Source organism: Ostrinia furnacalis, unplaced genomic scaffold (assembly GCF_004193835.3).
Source record: "Ostrinia furnacalis isolate ACB-3 unplaced genomic scaffold, ASM419383v2 OfSCF1653, whole genome shotgun sequence".
NCBI lineage: Eukaryota > Metazoa > Arthropoda > Insecta > Lepidoptera > Crambidae > Ostrinia > Ostrinia furnacalis.
Genome location: NW_021131892.1, coordinates 15,927 through 38,873, shown reverse-complemented (window position 1 = coordinate 38,873; position 22,947 = coordinate 15,927). Strand labels below are relative to the sequence as shown.

The 22,947-nt window shown below is 37.3% G+C and overlaps 3 protein-coding genes across 8 annotated transcripts in view; 2 read left to right on the top strand and 1 right to left on the bottom strand.

Moving 5' to 3' along the window:
* Nucleotides 1–1,423: 1,423 nt before the first annotated feature.
* LOC114353345 (glycine-rich cell wall structural protein-like) lies at nt 1,424–4,283 on the top strand. Of its 2 annotated transcripts, XM_028305310.1 has the most exons (4): nt 1,425–1,529; nt 3,129–3,417; nt 3,693–3,767; nt 4,031–4,283. In XM_028305310.1, the coding sequence occupies exons 1-4, from the start codon at nt 1,461–1,463 to the stop codon at nt 4,276–4,278; spliced, it is 681 nt and encodes a 226-aa protein (XP_028161111.1). In that variant the 5' UTR covers nt 1,425–1,460; the 3' UTR covers nt 4,279–4,283. The 2 variants fall into 2 exon arrangements, with proteins under 2 accessions (XP_028161112.1, XP_028161111.1); XM_028305311.1 differs by lacking the exon at nt 3,693–3,767 and having other exon boundaries at nt 1,424–1,529.
* A 493-nt stretch (nt 4,284–4,776) lies between these two features.
* Cog1 (conserved oligomeric Golgi complex subunit 1) overlaps nt 4,777–22,947 on the bottom strand; it is a 29,932-nt gene continuing 11,761 nt past the window's right edge. The window contains exons 12-17 of one of the 4 annotated variants that reach the window (XM_028305287.1): nt 22,483–22,923; nt 19,409–19,591; nt 17,032–17,043; nt 16,269–16,324; nt 15,751–15,822; nt 4,777–5,757 (exon numbers count right to left, since the gene is read on the bottom strand). In XM_028305287.1, coding sequence (XP_028161088.1) covers nt 5,742–5,757; nt 15,751–15,822; nt 16,269–16,324; nt 17,032–17,043; nt 19,409–19,591; nt 22,483–22,923 — 780 coding nt within the window. In that variant the 3' untranslated portion in view covers nt 4,777–5,741. Of the gene's footprint in view, nt 5,758–15,041; nt 15,100–15,750; nt 15,823–16,095; nt 16,325–17,031; nt 17,044–19,408; nt 19,592–19,813; nt 20,056–21,595; nt 21,779–22,482; nt 22,924–22,947 lie in introns of those variants that run through there. The other 3 variants (XM_028305289.1, XM_028305286.1, XM_028305285.1) reach the window with 3 other exon arrangements.
* LOC114353331 (prisilkin-39-like) lies at nt 9,938–13,731 on the top strand. Of its 2 annotated transcripts, XM_028305290.1 has the most exons (4): nt 9,938–10,044; nt 12,501–12,792; nt 13,055–13,129; nt 13,401–13,731. In XM_028305290.1, the coding sequence occupies exons 1-4, from the start codon at nt 9,976–9,978 to the stop codon at nt 13,646–13,648; spliced, it is 684 nt and encodes a 227-aa protein (XP_028161091.1). In that variant the 5' UTR covers nt 9,938–9,975; the 3' UTR covers nt 13,649–13,731. The 2 variants fall into 2 exon arrangements, with proteins under 2 accessions (XP_028161091.1, XP_028161092.1); XM_028305291.1 differs by lacking the exon at nt 13,055–13,129.

The window sequence follows — 22,947 nt, the reverse complement described above, 5'->3', positions numbered from 1 at the left end:
ACCATCAATCCCTAATTTTTAAGTGACCCCTATGGTAACACATAACACGAATTTTGTTTTCAAAGGGGTCACTTAAAAATTAGGGATTGATGGTGAAAACGGGCATCGGACTTTTAGATATTGGCCTCTCTTGACTCGACTGAAAGGTTCTGGCTTAAAAAGTCCACTTACTTAGCTAATATCACAAAGGGCTGACAAAGGTGATTGAGTTTCTTCCGCCACTTCTTCTCAGCACCAGCCCATATGTTGTCCCTAAGTGGTGGTAGGGCAAGCAATTAGGGTCTTGTTTAAGCGCCCTGGAAAGGGTCTAAGCACTGAATTAAAGCTTTGACTTTGACTTTGACTTTGACTTTGTAGAGCCTAGTTTGATTAGAACACTGCAAGAATAAATCAACATCAGATTGTTTTAAAAGTGTGTTAACCAAATGCACGTTAAGTAATGCTCGTTATTTATCGTTCAAAATTACTTTAAAAAGCTTTGTACCTACATCTGAAAGGTTTTACTACATTCGCAGTTGATATATCATGGAAGATTAGGTAGGTATCCATGTTACAATCTTTCCACAATAAATTGGTAGAGCACGATCTCAAATCCTTGTCAACAATCGCAAACCCCATGTTTGATTTTTGATTGTCTTAACATTATACTTACACAAATGCAACTAATATGTAGTAGGTATTTCCCTACTGTTAGTGATAATCTACTCTACTGTCTAAGAAAATATTTACTAGAGTTAATAATAACCCATCCAAATACCTACTCGTAATACTTACTTTGACTCTACTTGAGTAGATAGTCTACTTATAATACTTCGCTGTAGATTAATTTTTGTTCCACCATTAAGTATATTGTGACTCCAATATTATAATATCCATTAATTTCCATTAAATTGTTTTCTTTTGGATTTCACTCAGCGATGACATTGTTACGTTTATCGTTATAATTGAACTCTTCAGTTCCACGAAAGGAACACACTGTTGGTGCTCAATTTACAGCTACTATTTACTCTGTAATAATATCCTAAAAATTCGTGGAAGGAAAAGTACTTGATGGAGATTAATGGAATTTAGCAACGTCCTAAATAAATATTTTGTATACCTACCAATTTTTGTAAGACACAAGACAGTTTATTAATACTTTAGCAGAATTACCTACACAAATGGCAAGTAAAACAAACGAATGCTATTTCCACTCTCACCCGTACAATCCGAGAACATAGAGACATAATTTTCCTTAATTAAAGCATCAATCAAACAATTTTGTTGACAAGAACGTATCATTGTGCGACTTCCCATCGATTTCCTATACAATAGGAACTGGCAAATTAGATCTGTTACACAACATTTCTTCGATAATTGATTGAATTAAACAATACGTTCGTATACCATCATCTTGCGCGTACGCATAAGAAACAGATGCGTTCTTGAACCGCTGTATAAAGGCAACGGATCTCAGGCGCATGATCAAATTCAATCTTGATATTGGACGAAGTGCACCGTGTTGTGATCTAAATAAAATGAACTATTTGGTGAGATCATTTTTCATGTTTTTATGTGGTTTAAGTGATTTATTTTTAGAATTATAGTTTGGTTCATTCTGTGATTTGAAATAAATAATGAGTTAATAGCATTTAACGGTAACTAAGTAGGCAGTGACTACAGTTAGTGTTAAAATCAGTGGTTTGTTTATTAATCGTATAGTAGTATGCGCTACATTTTTGTTACAATGGCAACTATTATAATAACAAGAGATTAGTACAGCGCTTCTTAGATAAATATTGTCGTTTACTCTATGCAGGCTATGTACCACGCCACTGCTGCTGCTAGATTTAAAACTTCGTGGAAAAGATACAATTTTATTTATTGTTAACACGTGTGCCTTTTAATCTCAAGAAACAAAAAAATTGAGATTAAAATGGCTAATTCATGAATAGCGTATTTTACGCGTAGTAAATAATCCAATTTGAGTGATCAGAATTATTCGGAATTAAATTAAGTGCGGTTTAAAAAGATTATCGTAATCCTTATTTTGGCAATTCTTTTTTTTTTCAGTTTTAACAGTTTCTTACCAGCGAGAAAATTAAATGCCTAAGTTTATTTACTATATTATCTACTATTTATAATATGTTCATAATTAACATGTGCTTTACATGTGTACCTAACGTATGAAATAAATGATAAGAAATAAAAGTGACGTATAAAACCTTTTCTAAATTAATTAATTTCAGTAAAACTCTGTTTACTTCTGTAAAAAGTAGGTGAATATATTACTAAGATATTTTGTGATTAAAATTTGACTAATCACAGACAAATAAGGATTAATTCTAATAGGTTTACATGATAAGTTTTTCTTTATCTTAGTAGGTACCTACGTTACTACCCAATACACTCAGGAAATGACTTAAATGTATTGATTTTTATTATTTGTTAAAACATAACAAGGAAGTTGTAAATCCGTGTGTGATAACGGTAATGGTTTTCACGTTCTTCAAGATAGAGATAATTTCAAATTTTGTTAGACAGTGTTTCTAACAAAACTCCTCCGAAAAAGGCTTGACCGATTTTGATGAAATTATGTGTGTCAGTACACAGTACGGCTAGCACGAAAAACTTTCGAGTTGAAATCGTTTGCGTACTCGAATCGCCACCAAAAGATTTATAGTAAGAAAACTACAACAGCGCCATTGTGAACGTGTCGTAAAGTGAACTTAGTATGAGATGTGGTTGCACGAAACTTATTTTGAGAATCAAAATTGTCACGTTATCGTTTAATTCGAAGATTAAATATCGAATTTTATCGAGTAAGAAAAAATTCGATACTCAACCTTAGAATTAAACGATAACGTGACAGACAACGTACCTACTATGGTACTAAATCTTTTGATGGGCGATTCGAATACGCAAACGATTCGAACTCGAAAGTTTTTCGTGCTAGCCGTACTGAACACTATAATCCGGGCCTTTTCAAGGCGAGAGTGATGGTGAGGTGAATAGGCACTTACAGGGCAGATATGTACCATCATAAACTGCATCTCACTTAACACCAGGTGCGATTGCGGTCAAATACCTGCCTTGTCTTGCTTAAAAAATAAAATAAATAAAAACTTACCTTTTTATGTTTGTTTCAGAACATAATTCTACTAGCATGCTCACTAGCAGCCACATCAGCTCAGAGGCTGACAGAGACAAGCACAGACGCCTCTGACAGCACCCGAAGAAGCGCGGGCGGGTACGGTTCACCCGGTTATGGGTCAGCCGGGTACGGTTCACCAGGATACAGCTCTGGCGGGTACGGTCTATTCCGACCCGGATATGGCGGTAACCCCAGCTGGACTGGTGGTTACGGCGGCTATGGGGGATACAATGGAGGTTACGGAGGAGCCGGTTACGGAGGATATCCTGGGCAATATCCTGGAGGTTTGTTTTGTTCCTTGTTTCGTAAATGTTTAAGGGGCAGTTTTATAACCCCACTTTAGAAATTAATCGCTTTGTCACTTTCAATCAAACCTAAATTTTGGCATGATAAAATAGCGTACTATAAATGATTTTCTTCTTTAAATAAGTTTATTACCTCAATAATAGTTTCTGATGCTATGTGTATTAAACTAAACGTATAACTGTCGGAGGGTTTGCCCACAAAATTCAAAATTCCTAGTATGGGTCTTTGGCTAATATTTTGCCGTTTTGTCCAGGCGGTTACGGTGGTTACCAAGGCGGATACCCAGGTTTTGGCCCGGGTAATATAGGCGGATACCCCGGTTACGGAGGTCTGTAATACAAATACTCCACCTTATTATCATCACTATTACTCTTATCTGGTTCAAATCAATTCCAAGCATAAAATTTATAACACTGCATAAATTAATTACACTGCATGATAATGACTCACTGACAGAATTAACATAAACGATTGTTATTATCACTTCATTATACTATGATAGTAATATTGATCAAAGATAGCTTTGACGTCATATGCAAATAGCAAGAATTAGCGATTACAATTCAACGTCATAAACCGTTTTCTTTTCAGGTTACCGTCCCAACTACAGACCCGGATACGACCGTCCGGGTGGTTACAATAACTACCCGGGTCAAGGTGGGTACCCGGGGTACAACCGACCCGGATATCCTGGGTACAACCCATACAGACCCGGGTACGACCGGCAGTACCCTAACAACCCCGGCAACTACTTCGGAGGGTACAATGATGGGTACAGCGACAACTTCAGGCTTTTAGGAAGGAAAGTGGGCGAAACCAAAAAGGAAGAGGAGGCTTAGTTAATTTTTAGTTGTAAAAACATGATCTGAGTTTTGTTGTTTGCACTGTTTTTATGAATAATATAATATTATTTTATTTTATTTTGGTTTTTTATTTTTGAAGAATGAACAGTGGTCAGTGCTCTTTTTTTTATTGGAACGTTCAAAACGTTTGTCATCGTGTCAAAAATGACTACGAAACATATCTGCTTGACTAGGCAATTCATTAGTCACTATTTATTTATAGTCCATTGTTTACTTTTATTAATACATAATGTTCTTGAGAGATTAAACAAAATGTTTGTCTTTATTGGTTAATTATGGTATAACATAAAATACCAATACACAATACAATTAAATGCATACAGATTGCTCTGAGTAAACATTTAACAAACGAACAAAAAGCACAGAACTTCCAATGACAGTTATAACTATTGAACCGAACCTAAGCTCAGTCAAGCATGCACCAAATTCTGTTACGAATACAACGAAGAGAAGAACACAAAAGAAACAAAGGTATTTAACATAATAGCATTTAATTTTTATGTATACTAATAGTGAATAAACATTATAATTGGAATTAAATTAAAATAAATAATTATTTGATTTATGATATTCATAATTAAATTTAAACAGGCACGACTTATTAGGTTATATCGCAAAAAGTCACCATCGAAAGTAGCCACAATCTGTAGTTTTCAAAATATTGCAATGTGTGCTTTAATAAAACACAATAAGGGTGATAACTGATACCCCTTTATCTTTAAGAAATTAATCTTCCATCTCGATTCCTAGACAAAATAACATTCGTTCGTCGAACTTTTTATTCAAAATTTCAATAAATTAATTATGTACGATAGCAGTTTAGACATGTTACGTGACTCACGCAACGCTATTACACGAAAGGAATGTGAATCATTATAAATTGACATTAACCATTTATGAAATCCCAAGAGACTTAGGCTGAGTTGCACCACCTAACTTTGACCGTAACTATGACGTTAACCGGTGTTTTTTGTATGTAGTTTGACAGATTTTTGACGTTTGTCAAAGTTGAAGTAAGATGGTGCAACCCTTCCATAACATACGTTCGACTTCTCAGTCAAACTTCTCAGTTTAGTCATCGTCTATCAAATTGTAATGAACTTAAGAAATGTAATTTTAAAACGAAATTACTTTGTCTATGGTCACTGAACAGTTTTAGAGTCTATGGATAATAATTATAATGATATGCACATTATACCATTAAATGTCAGACAGCTAGATTTTGACCTGAGTTGTTGTAGCACACTATTTAAGGACGAAGCACACTTATCAGCCCGAAATTGGATCGTAACCGCATCAACTCAAGGCGGTCAGTATAATTTGTGTATGAAACTCCGTACTGCAACGCTCGCACAGTCATGCTCCTTGCCTCGCCGCGAAAGGCGATACAGTGTTGATCCCTTTCCGGGTTGATAAGTGTGCTATGACCTTTAAGGACCTTACGAGCCACTGAACCAATCTGACGTCATCGAGTTNATGGAATTTATTCCTCTTTTTCTCTGTTTGCGCTACAAGCTTTCGAAATTCAGAATAAAAGCTTGTTTTTAAAAAAGTTTATTTTTATTATAATTTTATTTTACACTTTTTAGTTATATCTTAATCTCAGGACCCTGGACGTTATCTAACACTAAAGTGCTCGAAAAGACAAATCCAACGAACCCAAACTCGATGAGTTTCCGCCGTTTTGTTTAGGAGTTCCTATGGCCACCTCCCGACTCCATCATCAGACCAGCTCAATGGTACCATAATATTGCATTGTCATCGGACTTACACATGTATGCAAAATTTCAGCTCAATAGGAAACCGGGAAGTGGGTCAATTTTAAGTTGCAAGATTTGACGACAGACACCAGACATGTGAAAGTAATAAAAAGCTTGTAAATAAATAAATACAACAACTTTTAATTTAAGATAATACAATAATAAATGGTTTTTTAGATATTATATAGGTAAGTTATATTCCAGGAAGTAGGATGTTTTTACCTAGGTTTACATAATATTAGATTAAAGATTAATAATCAAGGAAGTGACATACGAGTATAACAAACATTTTCAATTTAGATATGACTGTAAAAGGGCCAGATATAGTTAATTAAATAATGTATTCTACGAAACATCTGTTTTCTTTTGCAGAACAAAGCAGATATTTGATTGCAATGCACACCTTCACCTGTCTGAGATGCAATCCAGGATTGTACTTACCTCTCAAGTGCCTATTCACTCTCGCCTTGAAGAGACCTGGATTATAGTATTCAATAGCTCCAGTCCCTAGCTGTTCTGGGGCAATTCAAACAACGGTTTGGGGACATCTGGTCATAGACCTACCTATCGCGTTTTACAGCGACTGATGCCGTAAAATCTCTTTATTATGTGCCGCGCCGCAGCGCGCGGAATTGACGCGTATGAACCATAATAGCCCTGATTATGATCCTATGGGAACACAAAGGGCTGTACTTTGTTAAACGATAGATTGTCAACTCTTCCACCATCTCCTGTACTTTTCTAGCACCTATGGAACAAGAGAGACAGGTAGCGTGGAGCATTTCGAAAAGGTTTGGATATGTTAGGCCCGAATAGAGACTTTTAGAAGACTTTAAAGTATACTCTCTAGGTTTGGAGGGTGCCGATAATAGTGTGTTAGCGAAAGTAACATTTTTATGTGAAAAGTAGGCGTTTTATGACCCTTATCTAATGGTTTCCGAAAAATGTTTAGTCTTTGAAAACTGTTTAATACTATATCTACAGGTTTTTAGTAGCTGTTATTATTAAGATTTTAAATGTATTTTTTATTGATTTATAACTTCTTTACCTCTGTAACAAGAAATTGTCATGAACTTGACAAAAAATACACGTCGTCGTCGTCGTCGTTTCAGCCGAAAGACGTCCACTGCTGGACAAAGGCCTTCCCTAAGGATTTCCACAAAGACCGGTCCTGCGCCGCTTGCATCCAGGTACTTCCCGCGACCTTCACCAGATCGTCGGTCCACCTAGTGGGAGGCCTGCCCACGCTACGTCTTCCAGCTCGTGGTCGCCACTCAAGAACTTTCCTGCCCCAGCGGCCATCAGCTCTTCGAGCTATGTGCCCCGCCCACATAATAATACACACTCACTATTAATTAGTCTACCAATATGTACCTAGATAGATTTTCGCAATAGAAAGTGATAACCGTGTTGCAATGATCACAAAATTACAATTTAAGAAAAATATTAGGGCCATAGAAAGGCGTTATTAATCGCTTGTCAAATTCTATTGGCGCAAACTATAACTTGACAAAGTAGGTATATGACAAGGTCTCGCACCCTCGGGAGTACGCACACAATACTGCATTGTTTACGATTGATCTAAATATGGATTATAAATGCACCAATTAGCATTAAGGTATTCAAAACCTTACACGGAAGCGGGCATTATCCTTGTCGGATTTGGTCGCAGGGGAGTTAGACAACACGTTTATAACCGCAGTACAGTCAGCGTCAAATACATTGGTCATCACTAAAATCGACCCTCACGCGACAAACACTTATCAAACGTATGCATCCCCACTTCCCAGGTTCCCACCAACATTGGTACCATTTGAAACCCTAGTTCTAAACTTCATTTCATTAAAGGTTTTTACCCCAAAAATGTGTCTTTAGTTAGAAGGATCCAGAGTCACTTCTTTAAAAAATAGGTAGTTACGCTTGAGCCAACTTTTATGGTTTTAATACTGTTAAGTTGAGATTAATCGCTATCCATCTGTTAAAGAGGACACGTGAGATCATTATTTGGTTTTATAACCATAAAAATTGGTCTAATTGATCCCAGAGGTGAGCCCAAAGTTAGGTATTTTTTCAAGTCATATTTATTGTAGTATTAAGAAATTAAATGTGTTTTTTTTTCTTTATGGATATTTATTGGGCTTTCAAATAACACCAATATTGTTGGGGCACCATGATTGTGTGAGTAGAAACGAGTTTTCCTGTAAAACGTAGGTGGGCCGATTTTTGTGTCATGACCATTGTAGTTCGTGACACCCAAAGTAGCCAATAAGTTCGCAACACATCTTTGTTATTGGGATAAGATTGTGTTGTCAACTTTTTGGCTACTTTGGTGTCACGACACGAACTATTGACGCTGACTGTACCTTTTCGTGTATAGTTGACGGTCAAGAACATTATCCTTATTTATATCAAAAGTGTTACGTATATCTTCATTGTCACCTCTTGATATTAAAAGAAGCCTCCGTGGTCTAGTGCCCGTTTTCACCATCAATCCCTAATTTTTAAGTGACCCCTATGGTAACACATAACAGGAATTTTGTTTTCAAAGGGGTCACTTAAAAATTAGGGATTGATGGTGAAAACGGGCATCGGACTTTTAGATATTGGCCTCTCTTGACTCGACTGAAAGGTTCTGGCTTAAAAAGTCCACTTACTTAGCTAATATCACAAAGGGCTGACAAAGGTGATTGAGTTTCTTCCGCCACTTCTTCTCAGCACCAGCCCATATGTTGTCCCTAAGTGGTGGTAGGGCAAGCTATTAGGGTCTTGTTTAAGCGCCCTGGAAAGGGTCTAAGTAATAAAAGTTTTGACTTTGTAGAGCCTAATTTTATTAGGACACTGCAGGAATAAATCAACAACAGATTGTTTTAAAAGTATGTTAACCAAATGCACGTTAAGTTATGCTCGTCAATTATCGTTCAAAATTACTTTAAAATCTTTGTACCTACATCTGAAAGGTTTTACTACATTCACAGTTGATATATCATGGAAGATTAGGTAGGTATGTTACAATCTATCCATAATAAATTGGTAGAGCACGATCTCAAATCCTTGTCAACAATCGCAAACCCCATGTTTGATTTATGATTGTCTTAACATTTTATACTTACACAAATGCAACTAATATGTACTTAGTAGGTATTTCCCTACTGTTAGTGATAATCTACTCTACTGTCTAAGAAAATATTTACCAGAGTTAATGAATAACCCATCCAAATAATCATAATACTTACTTTGACTCTACTTGAGTAGATAGTCTACTTAAAATACTTCGCTGTAGATTAATTTTTGTTCTACCATGATATTGTGACTCCAATATTATAATAATATCCATTAATTTCCATTAAATTGTTTTCTTTTGGATTTCACTCAGCGATGACATTGTTACGTTTATCGTTATAATTGAACTCTTCAGTTCCACGAAAGGAACACACTGTTGGTGCTCAATTTACAGCTACTATTTACTCTGTAATAATATCCTAAAAATTCGTGGAAGGAAAACTACTTGATGGAGATTAATGGAATTTAGCAACGTCCTAAATAAATATTTTGTATACAAATTTTTGTAAGACACAAGACTGTTTATTAAAACTTTAGCGGAATTACACAAATAGCAAAACAAACGAATGCTATTTCCACTCTCAGTACTCTCACCCATACAATCCGAGAACATAGAGACATAATTTTCCTTAATTAAAGCATCAATCAAACAATTTTGTTGACAAGAACGTATCATTGTGCGACTTCCCATCGATTTCCTATACAATAGGAACTGGCAAATTAGATCTGTTACACAACATTTCTTCGATAATTGATTGAATTACAATACGTTCGTATACCATCATCTTGCGCGTACGCATAAGAAACAGATGCGTTCTTGAACCGCTGTATAAAGGCAACGGATCTCAGGCGCATGATCAAATTCAATCTTGATATTGGACGAAGTGCACCGTGCTGTGATCTAAATAAAATGAACTATTTGGTGAGATCATTTTTCATATTTATATGTGGTTTAAGTGATTTATTTTACGGAATTAGTTTGGTTCATTCTGTGATTTCAAATAAGGAGTTGATAGCGTTTAACGGTAACTTAGTACCTAGGCAGTGCCTGCCGTTAGTGTTAAAATCAGTGGTTTGTTTATTAATCGTATAGTAGTACATTTTTGTTAGAATGGCACCTATTATAATAACAAGAGATTAGTGCAATGCTTAGATAAATATTGTACCGTCGTTTAAACTATGCGGGCCATAGGTTTTATTAAGTGCCTACCACACCACTGCTGCTGCTAGATTTAAAATCTCGTGGAAAAGATTTAATTTTATTTATTGTTAACACGTGTGCCTTTTAATCTCAAGATAGAAACAATAAATTTGAGATTAAAATGGCTAATTCATGAATAGCGCATTTTACGCGTAGTAAATAATCCAAATTGAGTGATTAGAATTATTCGGAATTAACATGTTAATATTAAGTGCGGTTTAAAAAGATTATCGTAATCCTAATTTTGGCAATTCTTTTTTTTTTAATTTTAACAGTTCCTTACCAGCGATAAAATTAAATGCCTAATGCCCGTTTTCACCATCAATCCCTAATTTTTAAGTGACCCCTTCGTAAACAAAATTCCTATTAGGTATGTGTTACCAAAGTGGTCACTTAATTTTTTAGGGATTGATGGTGAAAACGGGCATAAGTTTATCTAAGTACTACATTATCCACTACTAGCTTTCTGTCTGTATCCACTCAGCAATAATGTGGCTTACTATTTGTGAAATAATTTTTAAAATCGGTTCAGTAGATCCCGAGATTACCCCTTATAATTTAATAAATATACAAACACACAAACTTTACCTCTTTATAATAACCCTTATAATATTAGTACTTATAGATTTATAAATACTTAACTAACATGTGCTTTACATGTGTAAGTAGGTACCTAACGTATGAAATAAATGATAAGAAATAAAAGTGACGTATAAAACCTTTTCTAAATTAATTAATTTCAGTAAACCTGTTTATTAAAAAGTAGGTGAATATAATTACTAAGATTAAAGCACAAAATACTTATTTTGTGATTAAAGTTTGAGTAATCACAGACAAATAGGTAAAGATAAATTCTAATAGGTTTACATGATAAGTTTTTCTTTATCTTAGTAGGTACCTACGTTACATTAAGTAGGTATGTTCTACCCAATACACTCAGGAAATGACTTTAATGTATTGATTTGTATTATTTATTAAAACATAACAAGGAAGTTGTAAATCCCTGTGTGATAACGGTAATGGTTTTCACATTCTTCACTAAATGTTAATGTAATAAAATAAAATAATAAGATAGAGATTATCTATCTATCTATCTATAGCAGCCTTTGGGTTCCCCTTCGAACATAGATAAATAAATAAAGTAATAAAAATAAATAAATAAATAGGCCTCCTTTTCAACCCTCCACCGACTTCTGTCCCTGGCCACACGCATCCAGTTCACTCCAGCCTGCTGCCGGATGTCGTCTGTCCATCGTTTAGTTTAGGCAGTCTTCCCCTGCCGCGGGTGTTGTTGCGGGGTCTCCACTCCAGGGTCTTTCTGGCCCAGCGATCCTGGTTCATCCGTGCAATGTGCCCTGCCCATCTCCATTTACGGCTCTCAATCTCTTCCACCACGTCGCTGATCATCGTCTTTTCTCTGATCCACTCGTTCCTTTTGTGATCAAGATAGAGATAACAATTTCAAATTTTATTAGACAGTGGTTTTAACAAAACTCCTCCGAAAAAGGCTTGACCGATTTTGATGGAATTATGTGTGTACCTATATTCAGTAGGTTAGAGAATAGGACGTAAACGTACTTATTTTTCATACCCTTAGGTACAAAACAACTTTGCTGGGTCAGCTAGTTAGATAATAATAAACTTTATAATTAACCGGAGCCATCATCATCATCATTTCGACCAATGATACTATGGAGTTCTGGACGCCTTGCACTGTCAGCTATATTCTTTAGTCATCAATCCATAAGCAAGGGTTTTCCATTACGATTGGCAACACGCGGTTCTTAGGCCCGATTCGACCAAGCTTTTATCCGAGATTAACTCCTGGTATAACTGACACATTGACAGTTTCAGTATGGAAAATATGTAAAAACTGACGACTTATTCTGAGATTAATATTTAAGTAGTCTTGTTTGGTTCCACCCTTAGTAGTTTACTTACCTTTTACCGGCCCTGAAATTGTACATGACAGGAATTCGCTGCCTGCTACAGTCTTTCCTGAACACTACAATCCGGGCCTTTTCAAGGCGAGAGTACCTAAATGGGCACTTACAGGGCCGGCAGATATGTAGGTACCATCCTAGACTGCATCTCACTTAACAACAGGTGCGATTGCGGTGTAATAAGTAACTGCCTTGTCATGCATAAAAAATCTTACCTTTTTGTGTTTGTTTCAGAACATAATTCTACTAGCATGCTCACTAGCAGCCACATCAGCTCAGAGGCTGACAGAGACAAGCACAGATGCCTCTGACAGCACCCGACGAAGCGCGGGCGGGTATGGTTCACCCGGTTATGGGTCAGCCGGGTACGGTTCGCCAGGGTACACTAGCTCTGGCGGGTACGGTCTATTCCGACCCGGATATGGCGGTAACCCCAGCTGGACTGGTGGTTACGGCGGCTATGGGGGATACAATGGAGGTTACGGAGGAGCCGGTTACGGAGGATATCCTGGGCAATATCCTGGAGGTTTGTTTTGTTCCTTGTTTCGTAAATGTTTAGCTAGCACTTTAGCTAGTAAACGCTTTGTCACTTTCAATCAAACCTAGATTTTGGCATGATAAAATAGCGTACTTTAAATTATGTTCTTCTTTAGATACGTTTATCACCTCAATAATAGTTTCTGACGCTATGTGTATTCAACTAAACGTATAACTGTCGAAGGGTTTGCCCACAAAATTCAAAATTCCTAGTATGGGGTCTTTGGCTAACATTTTGCCGTTTTGTCCAGGCGGTTACGGTGGTTACCAAGGCGGATACCCAGGTTTTGGACCGGGTAATATAGGCGGATACCCCGGTTACGGAGGTCTGTAAACAAATGCTCCACCTTATTATCATCACTACTCTTATCTGGTTCAAATCAATTCCAGGCATAAAATTTAAATAACACTGCATAAATTAATTACACTGCATGATAATGACTCACTGACAGAATTAACATAAACGATTGTTATTATCACTTCATTTTACTGTGATAGTAATATTGATCAAAGATAGCTTTGACGTCATATTATTATGCAAATAGCAAGAAATAGCGATTAGGTACAAGTCAACGTCGTAAACCGTTTTCTTTTCAGGTTACCGCCCCAACTACAGACCCGGATACGACCGTCCGGGTGGTTACAATAACTACCCGGGTCAAGGTGGGTACCCGGGGTACAACCGACCCGGATATCCTGGGTACAACCCATACAGACCCGGGTACGACCGGCAGTACCCTAACAACCCCGGCAACTACTTCGGAGGGTACAACGATGGGTACAGCGACAACTTCAGGCTTTTAGGAAGGAAAGTGGGCGAAACCAAAAAGGAAGAGGAGGCTTAGTTAATTTTTAGTTGTGAAAACATGATCTGAGTTTTGTTGTTTGCACTGTTTTTATGAATAATAATTATAATGATATTTAATTTAATTTTGGTTTTTTATTTTTGAAGAATAAACAGTGGTCAATGCTCATACTTAAATGGGCTGTTGGAACGTTCAAAATGATTGTGATGGTGTCAAAAATGACTACGAAACATATCTTCTTGACTCTAGGAAATTGATTATGGTCACTATTTATTTACAGTCCATTGTTTACTTTTATTAATACATAATGTTCTTGAGAGATTAAACAAGAATGTTTGTCTTTATTGGTTAATTATGGTATAATATAAAATATCGATACACAATACAATTAAATGCATATAGATTGCTCTGAGTAAACATTTAACAAACGAACAAAAAGCATAGAACTTCCAATGACAGTATTAACTATTGAACCGAACCTAAGCTCAGTCAAGCATGCACCAAATTCTGTTATGCGAATACAACGAAGAGAAGAACACAAAAGAAACAAAGGTATTTAACATAATAGCATTTAATTATCATTTATATTAATAGTAAATAAAGATAATAATTATAATTTAATTAAAATAAATAATTATTTGATTAATTATATTCTTAATTAACTTGAAACAGGCACGACTTATTAGGTTATATCGCAAAGTCACCTTCGAAAGTAGCCACAATCTGTAGTTTTCAAAATATTGCAATGTGTGCACTAACAAAACAAAATAGGGGTGATACCCCTTTATCCTTAAGAGAAATTAATCTTCCATAGCGATTCCTAGACAAAATAACATTCGTTCGTCGAACTTTTTATTCAAAATTTCAATAAATTAATTATGTAGGTACGATAACAGCAGTTTAGACATGTTACGTGAGTCACGCAACGCTATTACACGAAAGGAATGTGATTCATTATAAATTGACATTAACCATTTATGAAATCCCAAGAGACTTAGGCTGAGTTGCACCACCTAATTAACCGTAACTATGACGTTAACCGGTGTTTTTTGTATGTAGTTTGACAGATTTTTGACGTTTGTCAAAGTTAAAGTAAGATGGTGCAACCCAGCCTTAGCATACGTGCGACTGAGAAGTTTAGTCATCGTCTATCAAATTGCAATGGCCTCAAGAAATGTAATTTTAAAACGAAATTACTTTGTCTATGGTCACTGGACAGTTTTAAAATCTATGGATATTACACCATTAAATGTCAGACAACAATATTTTGACCTGAGTTGTTGTAGCCCACACTATTTAAGGACGAAGCACACTTATCAGCCCGAAAACGGACCGTAACCGTATCAACTCAAGGCGGTCAGTATAATTTGTATGAAACTCCGTACTGCAACGTAAACGCCTTGCCTCGCCGCAAAAGGCGATACGGTGTTGATCCCTTTCCGGGTTGATAAGTGTGCTATGACCTTTAAGGACCTTACGAGCCACTGAACCAATCTGACGTCATCGAGTTGAAGAAGTCGGCCCCGGAGCGAGCGTTGACGAAGTTGATGGGCAGCGAACTAGGATTTGTTGGGGCTGGCCACTATGACCTTCTTTGTCTATGGACAATGGTCAGTTGTGTCTATGGACATTGTGCTTATGCTTACATTAACTGTCAGACAGCAGGATTATGACGTCAGTTGACACCACCTAAAGCCCGGTCCGTGAGCACGTAGAATTTTGTCCAATGACCCCAAGCTACCCATCTTTATCGCTCGCGCGTAATTATATTGCTGTCGCGACTGTGCGACGGGCGCCCGCAGTGTGCGAGCGCGACAGCAACATAATGAGGGCTATCGTTTTAGCGCTCACCAGTTAGCGCCACTGTAGAGTAAGGTCCTGTCACTTGCTAGTAGCGAAGACAGTGGCACCAACTGGTGAGCGCTAAAGTGGTATGAGGACTATCGCATTTGCACTCATCAAGATGGCGCCACTGTAGAGTAAGGTCCTGTCAATCGCCAGGGGTGCCAACTGTTAAGTATAAAAACGATAGCCCTCATTACGCGAGAGCGATAAGGATGGGTAGCTTGGGGTCATTGGACAAAATTCTACGTGCTCGCAGACCAGACTATACACTATTTAAGGACTATGAGCCACTGAACCAATCTGACGTCATCGAGTTGAAGAACGAAGCGGCCCCGGAGCGAGCGTTGGCGAAGTTGATGGGCAGCGAACTAGGATTTGTTGGGGCTGGCCGCTATGACCTTCTTTGTCTATGGACAATGGACAGTTGTGTCTATGGACATTGTGCCTATGCTTACATTAAATATCAGACACCAGGATTATGACGTCAGTTGACACCACCTAAAGCCCGGTCTGTGAGCACGTAGAATTTTGTCCAATGACCCCAAGCTACCCATCTTTATCGCTCGCGCGTAATTATATTGCTGTCGCGACTGTGCGACGGGCGCCCGCAGTGGGTGTGCGAGCGCGACAGCAACATAATTACGCGCGAGCGATAAGGATGGGTAGCTTGGGGTCATTGGACAAAATTCTACGTGCTCGCAGACCAGACTATACACTATTTAAGGACTACGAGCCACTGAACCAGTCTGACGTCGTCGAGTTGAAGAACGAAGCGGCCCCGGAGCGAGCGTTGGCGAAGTTGATGGGCAGCGAACTGGTCATCAGGTCGGATATGTCCGACCTGGATTTGTTGGGACTGGCCGCTATGACCTTCTTTGTCTATGGAAATGGACAGTTGTGTCTATGGACATCGTGCCTATGCTTACATTAAATGTCAGACAGCAGGATTATGACGTCAGTTGACACGCCTATACTATTTAAGGACTATGAGCCACTGAACCAATCTGACGTCATCGAGTTGAAGAACGAAGCGGCCCCGGAGCGAGCGTTGGCGAAATTGATGGGCAGCGAACTAGGATTTGTTGGGGCTGGCCGCTATAGCCTTCTTTATCTATGGACAATGGACAGTTGTGTCTATGGACAGTATGCCTATGATTACATTAAATGTCAGACACCAGGATTATGACGTCAGTTGACACTTCCACCTAAAGCCCGGTCTGTGAGCACGTAGAATTTTGTCCAATGACCCCAAGCTACCCATCCTTATCGCTCGCGCGTAATTATATTGCTGTCGCGACTGTGCGACGGGCGCCCGCAGTGAGTGTGCGAGCGTTACAGCAACATAATTACGCGCGAGCGATAAGGATGGGTAGCTTGGGGTCATTGGACAAAATTCTACGTGCTCGCAGACCAGACTATACACTATTTAAGGACTATGAGCCACTGAACCAATCTGACGTCATCGAGTTGAAGAACGAAGCGGCCCCGGAGCGAGCGTTGGCGAAGTTGATGGGCAGCGAGCTGGTCATAAGGTCGGATATTTCCGACCTGGATTTGTTGGGACTGGCCGCTATGACCTTCTTCTTTGTCTGTGAACAGGCAATATGATTAATTTATAATGAGAAAAATATCACAAAAAGTAATTCGCACATAGACTGAAAGCGCTATTATAACGCTCTTCCTGGAAAATATTCAATTTTGCTTATAATAGGGGCGAATTCGTAACAAATCAGTTTAGTTATGATGCAGTGATATTATGTAATTTTAACTCCCTTCTAGTATGTAAAAAATCTATACGATCTGAATGGACCAACATCGGAAGCTAAATTACAAGTAGGGGGATTTTTATACTGTTTTTTTTTTTTTCAATATAAGTAGTTAGTTACCCCGGGACTACTCAATCCTGATTCTTAATTAAATCCTACAGTTTACTCTTAATCTTATTAAGTAATATTTAATTAATTTCATTGATTACTAAAACTAATTTTAATTTTAGTAAGTAACTGTTAATGCTCATCACGAGTATATGGAGATGTAATGTGTGGTTAGTTCTAAAATCATTTTTTTTTTAAATTCAATGTGGTGTGTGACAACTACTTAGGAATTCAATTCATGATAAGCCAACTGATCTCTACACGAAGGTACATTACGTGAAACTGATAGATTCTTAAAATGTTTACTATCTTAAAAACTCAGTGAATTCTACTGGCAATAATACTCCGCATTTTTGGAGTTCCAGTGTTAAGGATTTTTGTTTATCAAAAAAATCTTAAATAAATAAATAAATAAATAAAAACCTGAAATTTTGTGAATTTGTCGTTTACGCATATCACAAAATACTGACAGGGTATCTAGATAAGTAGTAAACATTTCAAAATCAAATCCATTTTGCACCTCACTGCATTATTGTTATTAATAACTTCGTGGGGAAAACCATGCTTATCTTTCAGGAGAATTTTAGTTCAGTTAAATTAGGTGATGATTGCATTTATTAAGGCTGAGTTGGACCACGTAACTTTAACAGTAACTACAACGATAACCGGTGTTTTTTGTATGGAGTTTGACAGATTTGATTTTGACGTTTGTTAAAGTTAAAGTAATATGGTGCAACCCGGCCTAAGTATTAATACAACAAGCTCGTCATATCACACTGTCCATACCGTTCAAAGTGCGAAGAACGAATCTCGGTTCTAAACACAAAATATAAATTACAATTTAAATAAAATTCTACACTAACCAAATCAGTTCGTATTTTTCCCCTAGGCCAATATTAACAACAATACACTAAAGCATGATTTTTAAACATTATGTGACCTTTCAAGCTACTATAGCCTGACCAGGAACATAAAAACCCTGGCATAGAGGCGCGTCAATTGCATTTGATAGTGCAACACTGAGTACAGTCGTACCTGTGTTAAATTAATAGGCTAACTTTATGTATCAGGATTTAGAATTACGGGCTAATTTGATATTTTCATAAATTAACGAAAAAATATTATTATAGGTAACCTGGTTTAAATAAATTAAATGAAACTATCAATCGAGCTAGTAGGATTTATTTTATTATTCATCAATAATAAAATTCAGAACTTGAATATTCAACTGCAATGTCTGCTCATGAACGCTTCAAACTCGGTACTTCATTCCCAATTCCATAAAATTCTACACTTAGAAAGTGACAAAAAAAAATTAAAATAGGTACTTGAAACAAACCACAGCTAATTTTCATAGTGGACTGTACTATACGATAAACGTCAGTCAATTTGACAACCTTTGTCGGAAACAGTATTCAATGAAAATATTGTCCGAACCCTTAGTATTTCTCTTCGACAAATACTTTAATACATTGTGAACCACTTTTCTTTCACGACTATAAAAAGAGTTTAGCAATTTAATTCACAAAATCAATTGCGCACATTTAAAATAAAGTTTGTTTACACTTTGACAGCAATAGACTGACATGAAAGGTGACATGTGAATGAAGTTTTCAGTTACTGTTGCCATTAAAAGAAATTAGTACCATTAGTTTTCCGCAACATGGCGAGGGTTTTTATGTTCCTGGTCAGGCTATAATATAAAAAATTGAGTTTTCTAAAATAATGACTGATTTCCAATAACTTAGGCAAAATCATTTTTTTTTTGCTGTCACCTGACTTCCACTTCGAAGGAGTGATGGAAGGAAAATCCGCCAGATGGCAATACGTAGACGCGAGGTCCAAATGCTGCATGATTGGTTATTTTTGACATGACATTGACAGATATGTCAAAATCCACCAATGACGCAGCAGTCAGACCCCACATCCACGTCCCACCATCTAGCGGATCTTTCATTCGCGAAAACCCTCATTCCATTCAAATTCTTTGAATAAAAGTCGTTTTGACAGATCTAAAAAGTATGTCAACCGATTGACGTCGTCATACCTATTATAAATATAATAAATTATTCATACATACCGGTTTATCTTGCTTCTTATGCAAGCTGGGTGGTGTAGCGACCGGTAGCAGTGAGAACCAGTGGGAATCTCCTGAAGCAAGCAAACCGGCGGCTTTGTCTCCGCTGCCGCCGGACAGTACCGGTTTATTCCCGATAATACCGGTCAGCTGGCCGTGGTGGAGGATCAAACTGCCTAGGAGAGTCTGGAAAACAAAAAATGTCGGGAAAAGACTGAATGGTTTTGGTGATACAGAGGGCTTGTGAGTTTACTATGACATAAAATGACATAAAACTCAAAGGTGACTGACTGACTGAAACAACTGGCCGGATCGGGCTGAAATTTGGCATGCAGGTAGATGTTATGACGTAGGCATCCGCTAAAAAAGGATNCCGCAGTGAGTGTGCGAGCGCGACAGCAACATAATTACGCGCGAGCGATAAGGATGGGTAGCTTGGGGTCATTGGACAAAATTCTACGTGCTCGCAGACCAGACTATACACTATTTAAGGACTACGAGCCACTGAACCAATCTGACGTCATAGAGTTGAAGAACGAAGCGGCCCCGGAGCGAGCGTTGGCGAAGTTGATGGGCAGCGAACTGGTCATCAGGTCGGATATGTCCGACCTGGATTTGTTGGGACTGGCCGCTATGACTTTTTTCTTTGTCTGTGGACAGGCAATACACATAATTTATGATAAGAATAAATGTCACAAATAGTAATTCACACATTGATAAGTGCTATTAAAACACTCTTCCTGGAAAATGTTCAATTTTGCTTAATATATATCCTTGGAATTATATCGTTGTAATAGGGGCTGGTTTACAACAAAAACAGTTTATTTAGTCTGGTGTGCTGTCGTAAGTTCTTCCAACTCCTATGTAATAACACCAGTACGATATAAATGGACCAACATCGGGAGCTAAAAAGACGGGGATTTTCATGTGTTTTTTTAAGTCACTCGAGGTTGAAATGTATGTATGTAGTTACATATTTATCTCGGGACTACTTAACCTTCACTGGTAGGATTTTTATTCAGTTTACCATTGACTTGTATTGTTACACTAAAAATACTTATTTTATTTCATGGATGACTAAAACTAATTTTTAGTTGAATGCTCATCTCGAGTTTAAGGAGATGTAATGTGTGGTTAATTCTATTTTTTTAATAATGTGGTGTGTGACAATTACTAAGGAATTTAATTCATGAAAGCCAACTGATCTCTAGACTAAGATACATTACGTGAAACTTATAGACAGATTCTTAAAATGTTTTCAGAATCTGTCTATAAGGATTAAGGATTAATTTATCAAAAAAGCATGAAATTTTGCGAATTATCTCTTACGCAGATCCCAAAATACTGACGGTATCTCGATAGTAAACATTTCAGAATGAAATCCATTTTGCACCTCACTGCATTATTGTTATAATAACTTCGTGGGGAAAACCATGCTTATCTTTTAGGGGAATTTTAGTTCAGTTAAATTAGGTGATGAATGCATTTATTAAGGCTGAGTTGCGCCACCTTTAAGCGTAACAATAACCGGTGCTTTTTGTATGGAGTTTAACAGATTTTGACGTTTGTTAAAGTTAAAGTAATATGGTGCAACACAGCCTAAGTATTAATACAATAAGCTCGTCATATCACACTGTCCATACCGTTCAAAGTGCGAAGAACAAATCTCCGTTCTAAACACAAAATATAAATTATAATTATAAAATCCAATACTAACTAAATTGGAAATCAGTTCGTATTTTTTTCCTTAGCCCAAAATAACAAGACACGAAAGCAAGACACACATAAAAGTGTGATCTTTCAATTGTTTCATCAAGCTACTCTACTGATCTCAAAATAGATTTTTTAAATTAAATATATCTAATATCTATCTATGGTATACAAGTATAATATGGTTTTCAATAAGTAACATTATGTAATTTGTGTAAAAATAATGTCTCTTTTTAAATTTTCATTTTCATTCTATCAGCTTCAAAAAAGAGTGACGACATCGCAATCATCATCATCATCATCATTTCAGCCATAGGATGTCCACTGCTGAACATAGGCCTCCCCTAATGCTTTCCACGATGATCGATGACATCGCAATGCTTTCATCAAATTCTATGGATAAACTTCGTTTTGACAGCTCTTAAAAAGTATGTCAATCGTCTGACGTCATCAATTACGAATAAAAACATCCATACATACCGGTTTATCTTGCTTCTTATGCAAGCTAGGCGGTGTAGCGACCGGTAGCAGTGAGAACCAGTGGGAATCTCCTGAAGCAAGCAAACCGGCGGCTTTGTCTCCGCTGCCGCCGGACAATACCGGTTTGTTCCCGATAATACCGGTCAGCTGACCGTGGTGGAGGATCAAACTGCCTAGGAGAGTCTGGAAAGGAAAAAATGTCAGGAAAAGATTTAATGGTTTTGGAGATACAGAGGGCTTGTGAGTTTACTATGACATAAAACTCAAAGGTGACTGACTGACTGAAACAACTGGCCGGATCGGGCTGAAATTTGGCATGCAGGTAGATGTTATGACGTAGGCATCCGCTAAAAAAGGTGTTTATTTTTTCTCTAAGGGGGTAAAACGGGATCCACGCGTACGAAGACGCGGGCGGCCGCTAGTTAAATATATGACGGATTGTACAGCCCCCCTAGCAGATACTTTCAATAACTAAAATCTTCATAGATTTTTTTGACACTACGACTAATAAGCCCTCAGATCTCGGCAGTTGATCTTCATTATCATCATTTCAACCAGTGGCTAAGTCAACTTGAAAAGAATTTCAATTAAATAAAAATAAAACAATGATTCATATGCTTCACACAATAAGTCCCAATTTCGAATGGCACTAAATCAAGGAGTATCTTTGGGAAGGAAATCACACTGTATTTTAACTTAAAGTCATTATCTACACTGAATTAACTTTTATCTAACTAGTCTCATGCCCATTTTCATCATCAATCCCTAATTTTTAAGTGACCCCTATGTAAACAAAATTCTTGTTATTTGTTACCATAGGGGACACTTAAAAATTAGGGATTGATGGTGAAAACGGGCATTAAACATTGATAGCTGTAATCACTCACCTGAACTCTTTGCACCGATCTCTTCAAATTAGTTTGAATATACGGATAGAACACATCATAATCAAACGGATCGATCTTCTGTCTCAAAAATTCACATACTTCATGAGACAACTCCATAGATTTTTTATTCTCTCTAGGAACCAACAACAAAGTCATGTGCCTCACATCCATAAGCAATTGGAGCGCACATCTCTGATTTATATCTGCCTCTTTCTCACGTATAACTCGGTTGTAGTGTGCGAACGTGATAGTTGTCAGTTTTTCGATGAACAATGTGTGGATTTCTATAGGTAAGGTGTGTGGGACTACTTCGTCTAATATTCTGCTTATGGAGTAAAGATATTCTTGTAGTTTCAATGAAGGGCCAGCGGGCACTTTGATGGTAGACTCTATTGCATTCCCTTCGTCATCCTTCTCTTCTATCTTTATTACGTCCCATTGCTGGAAAGTTTTTAATTATTATTA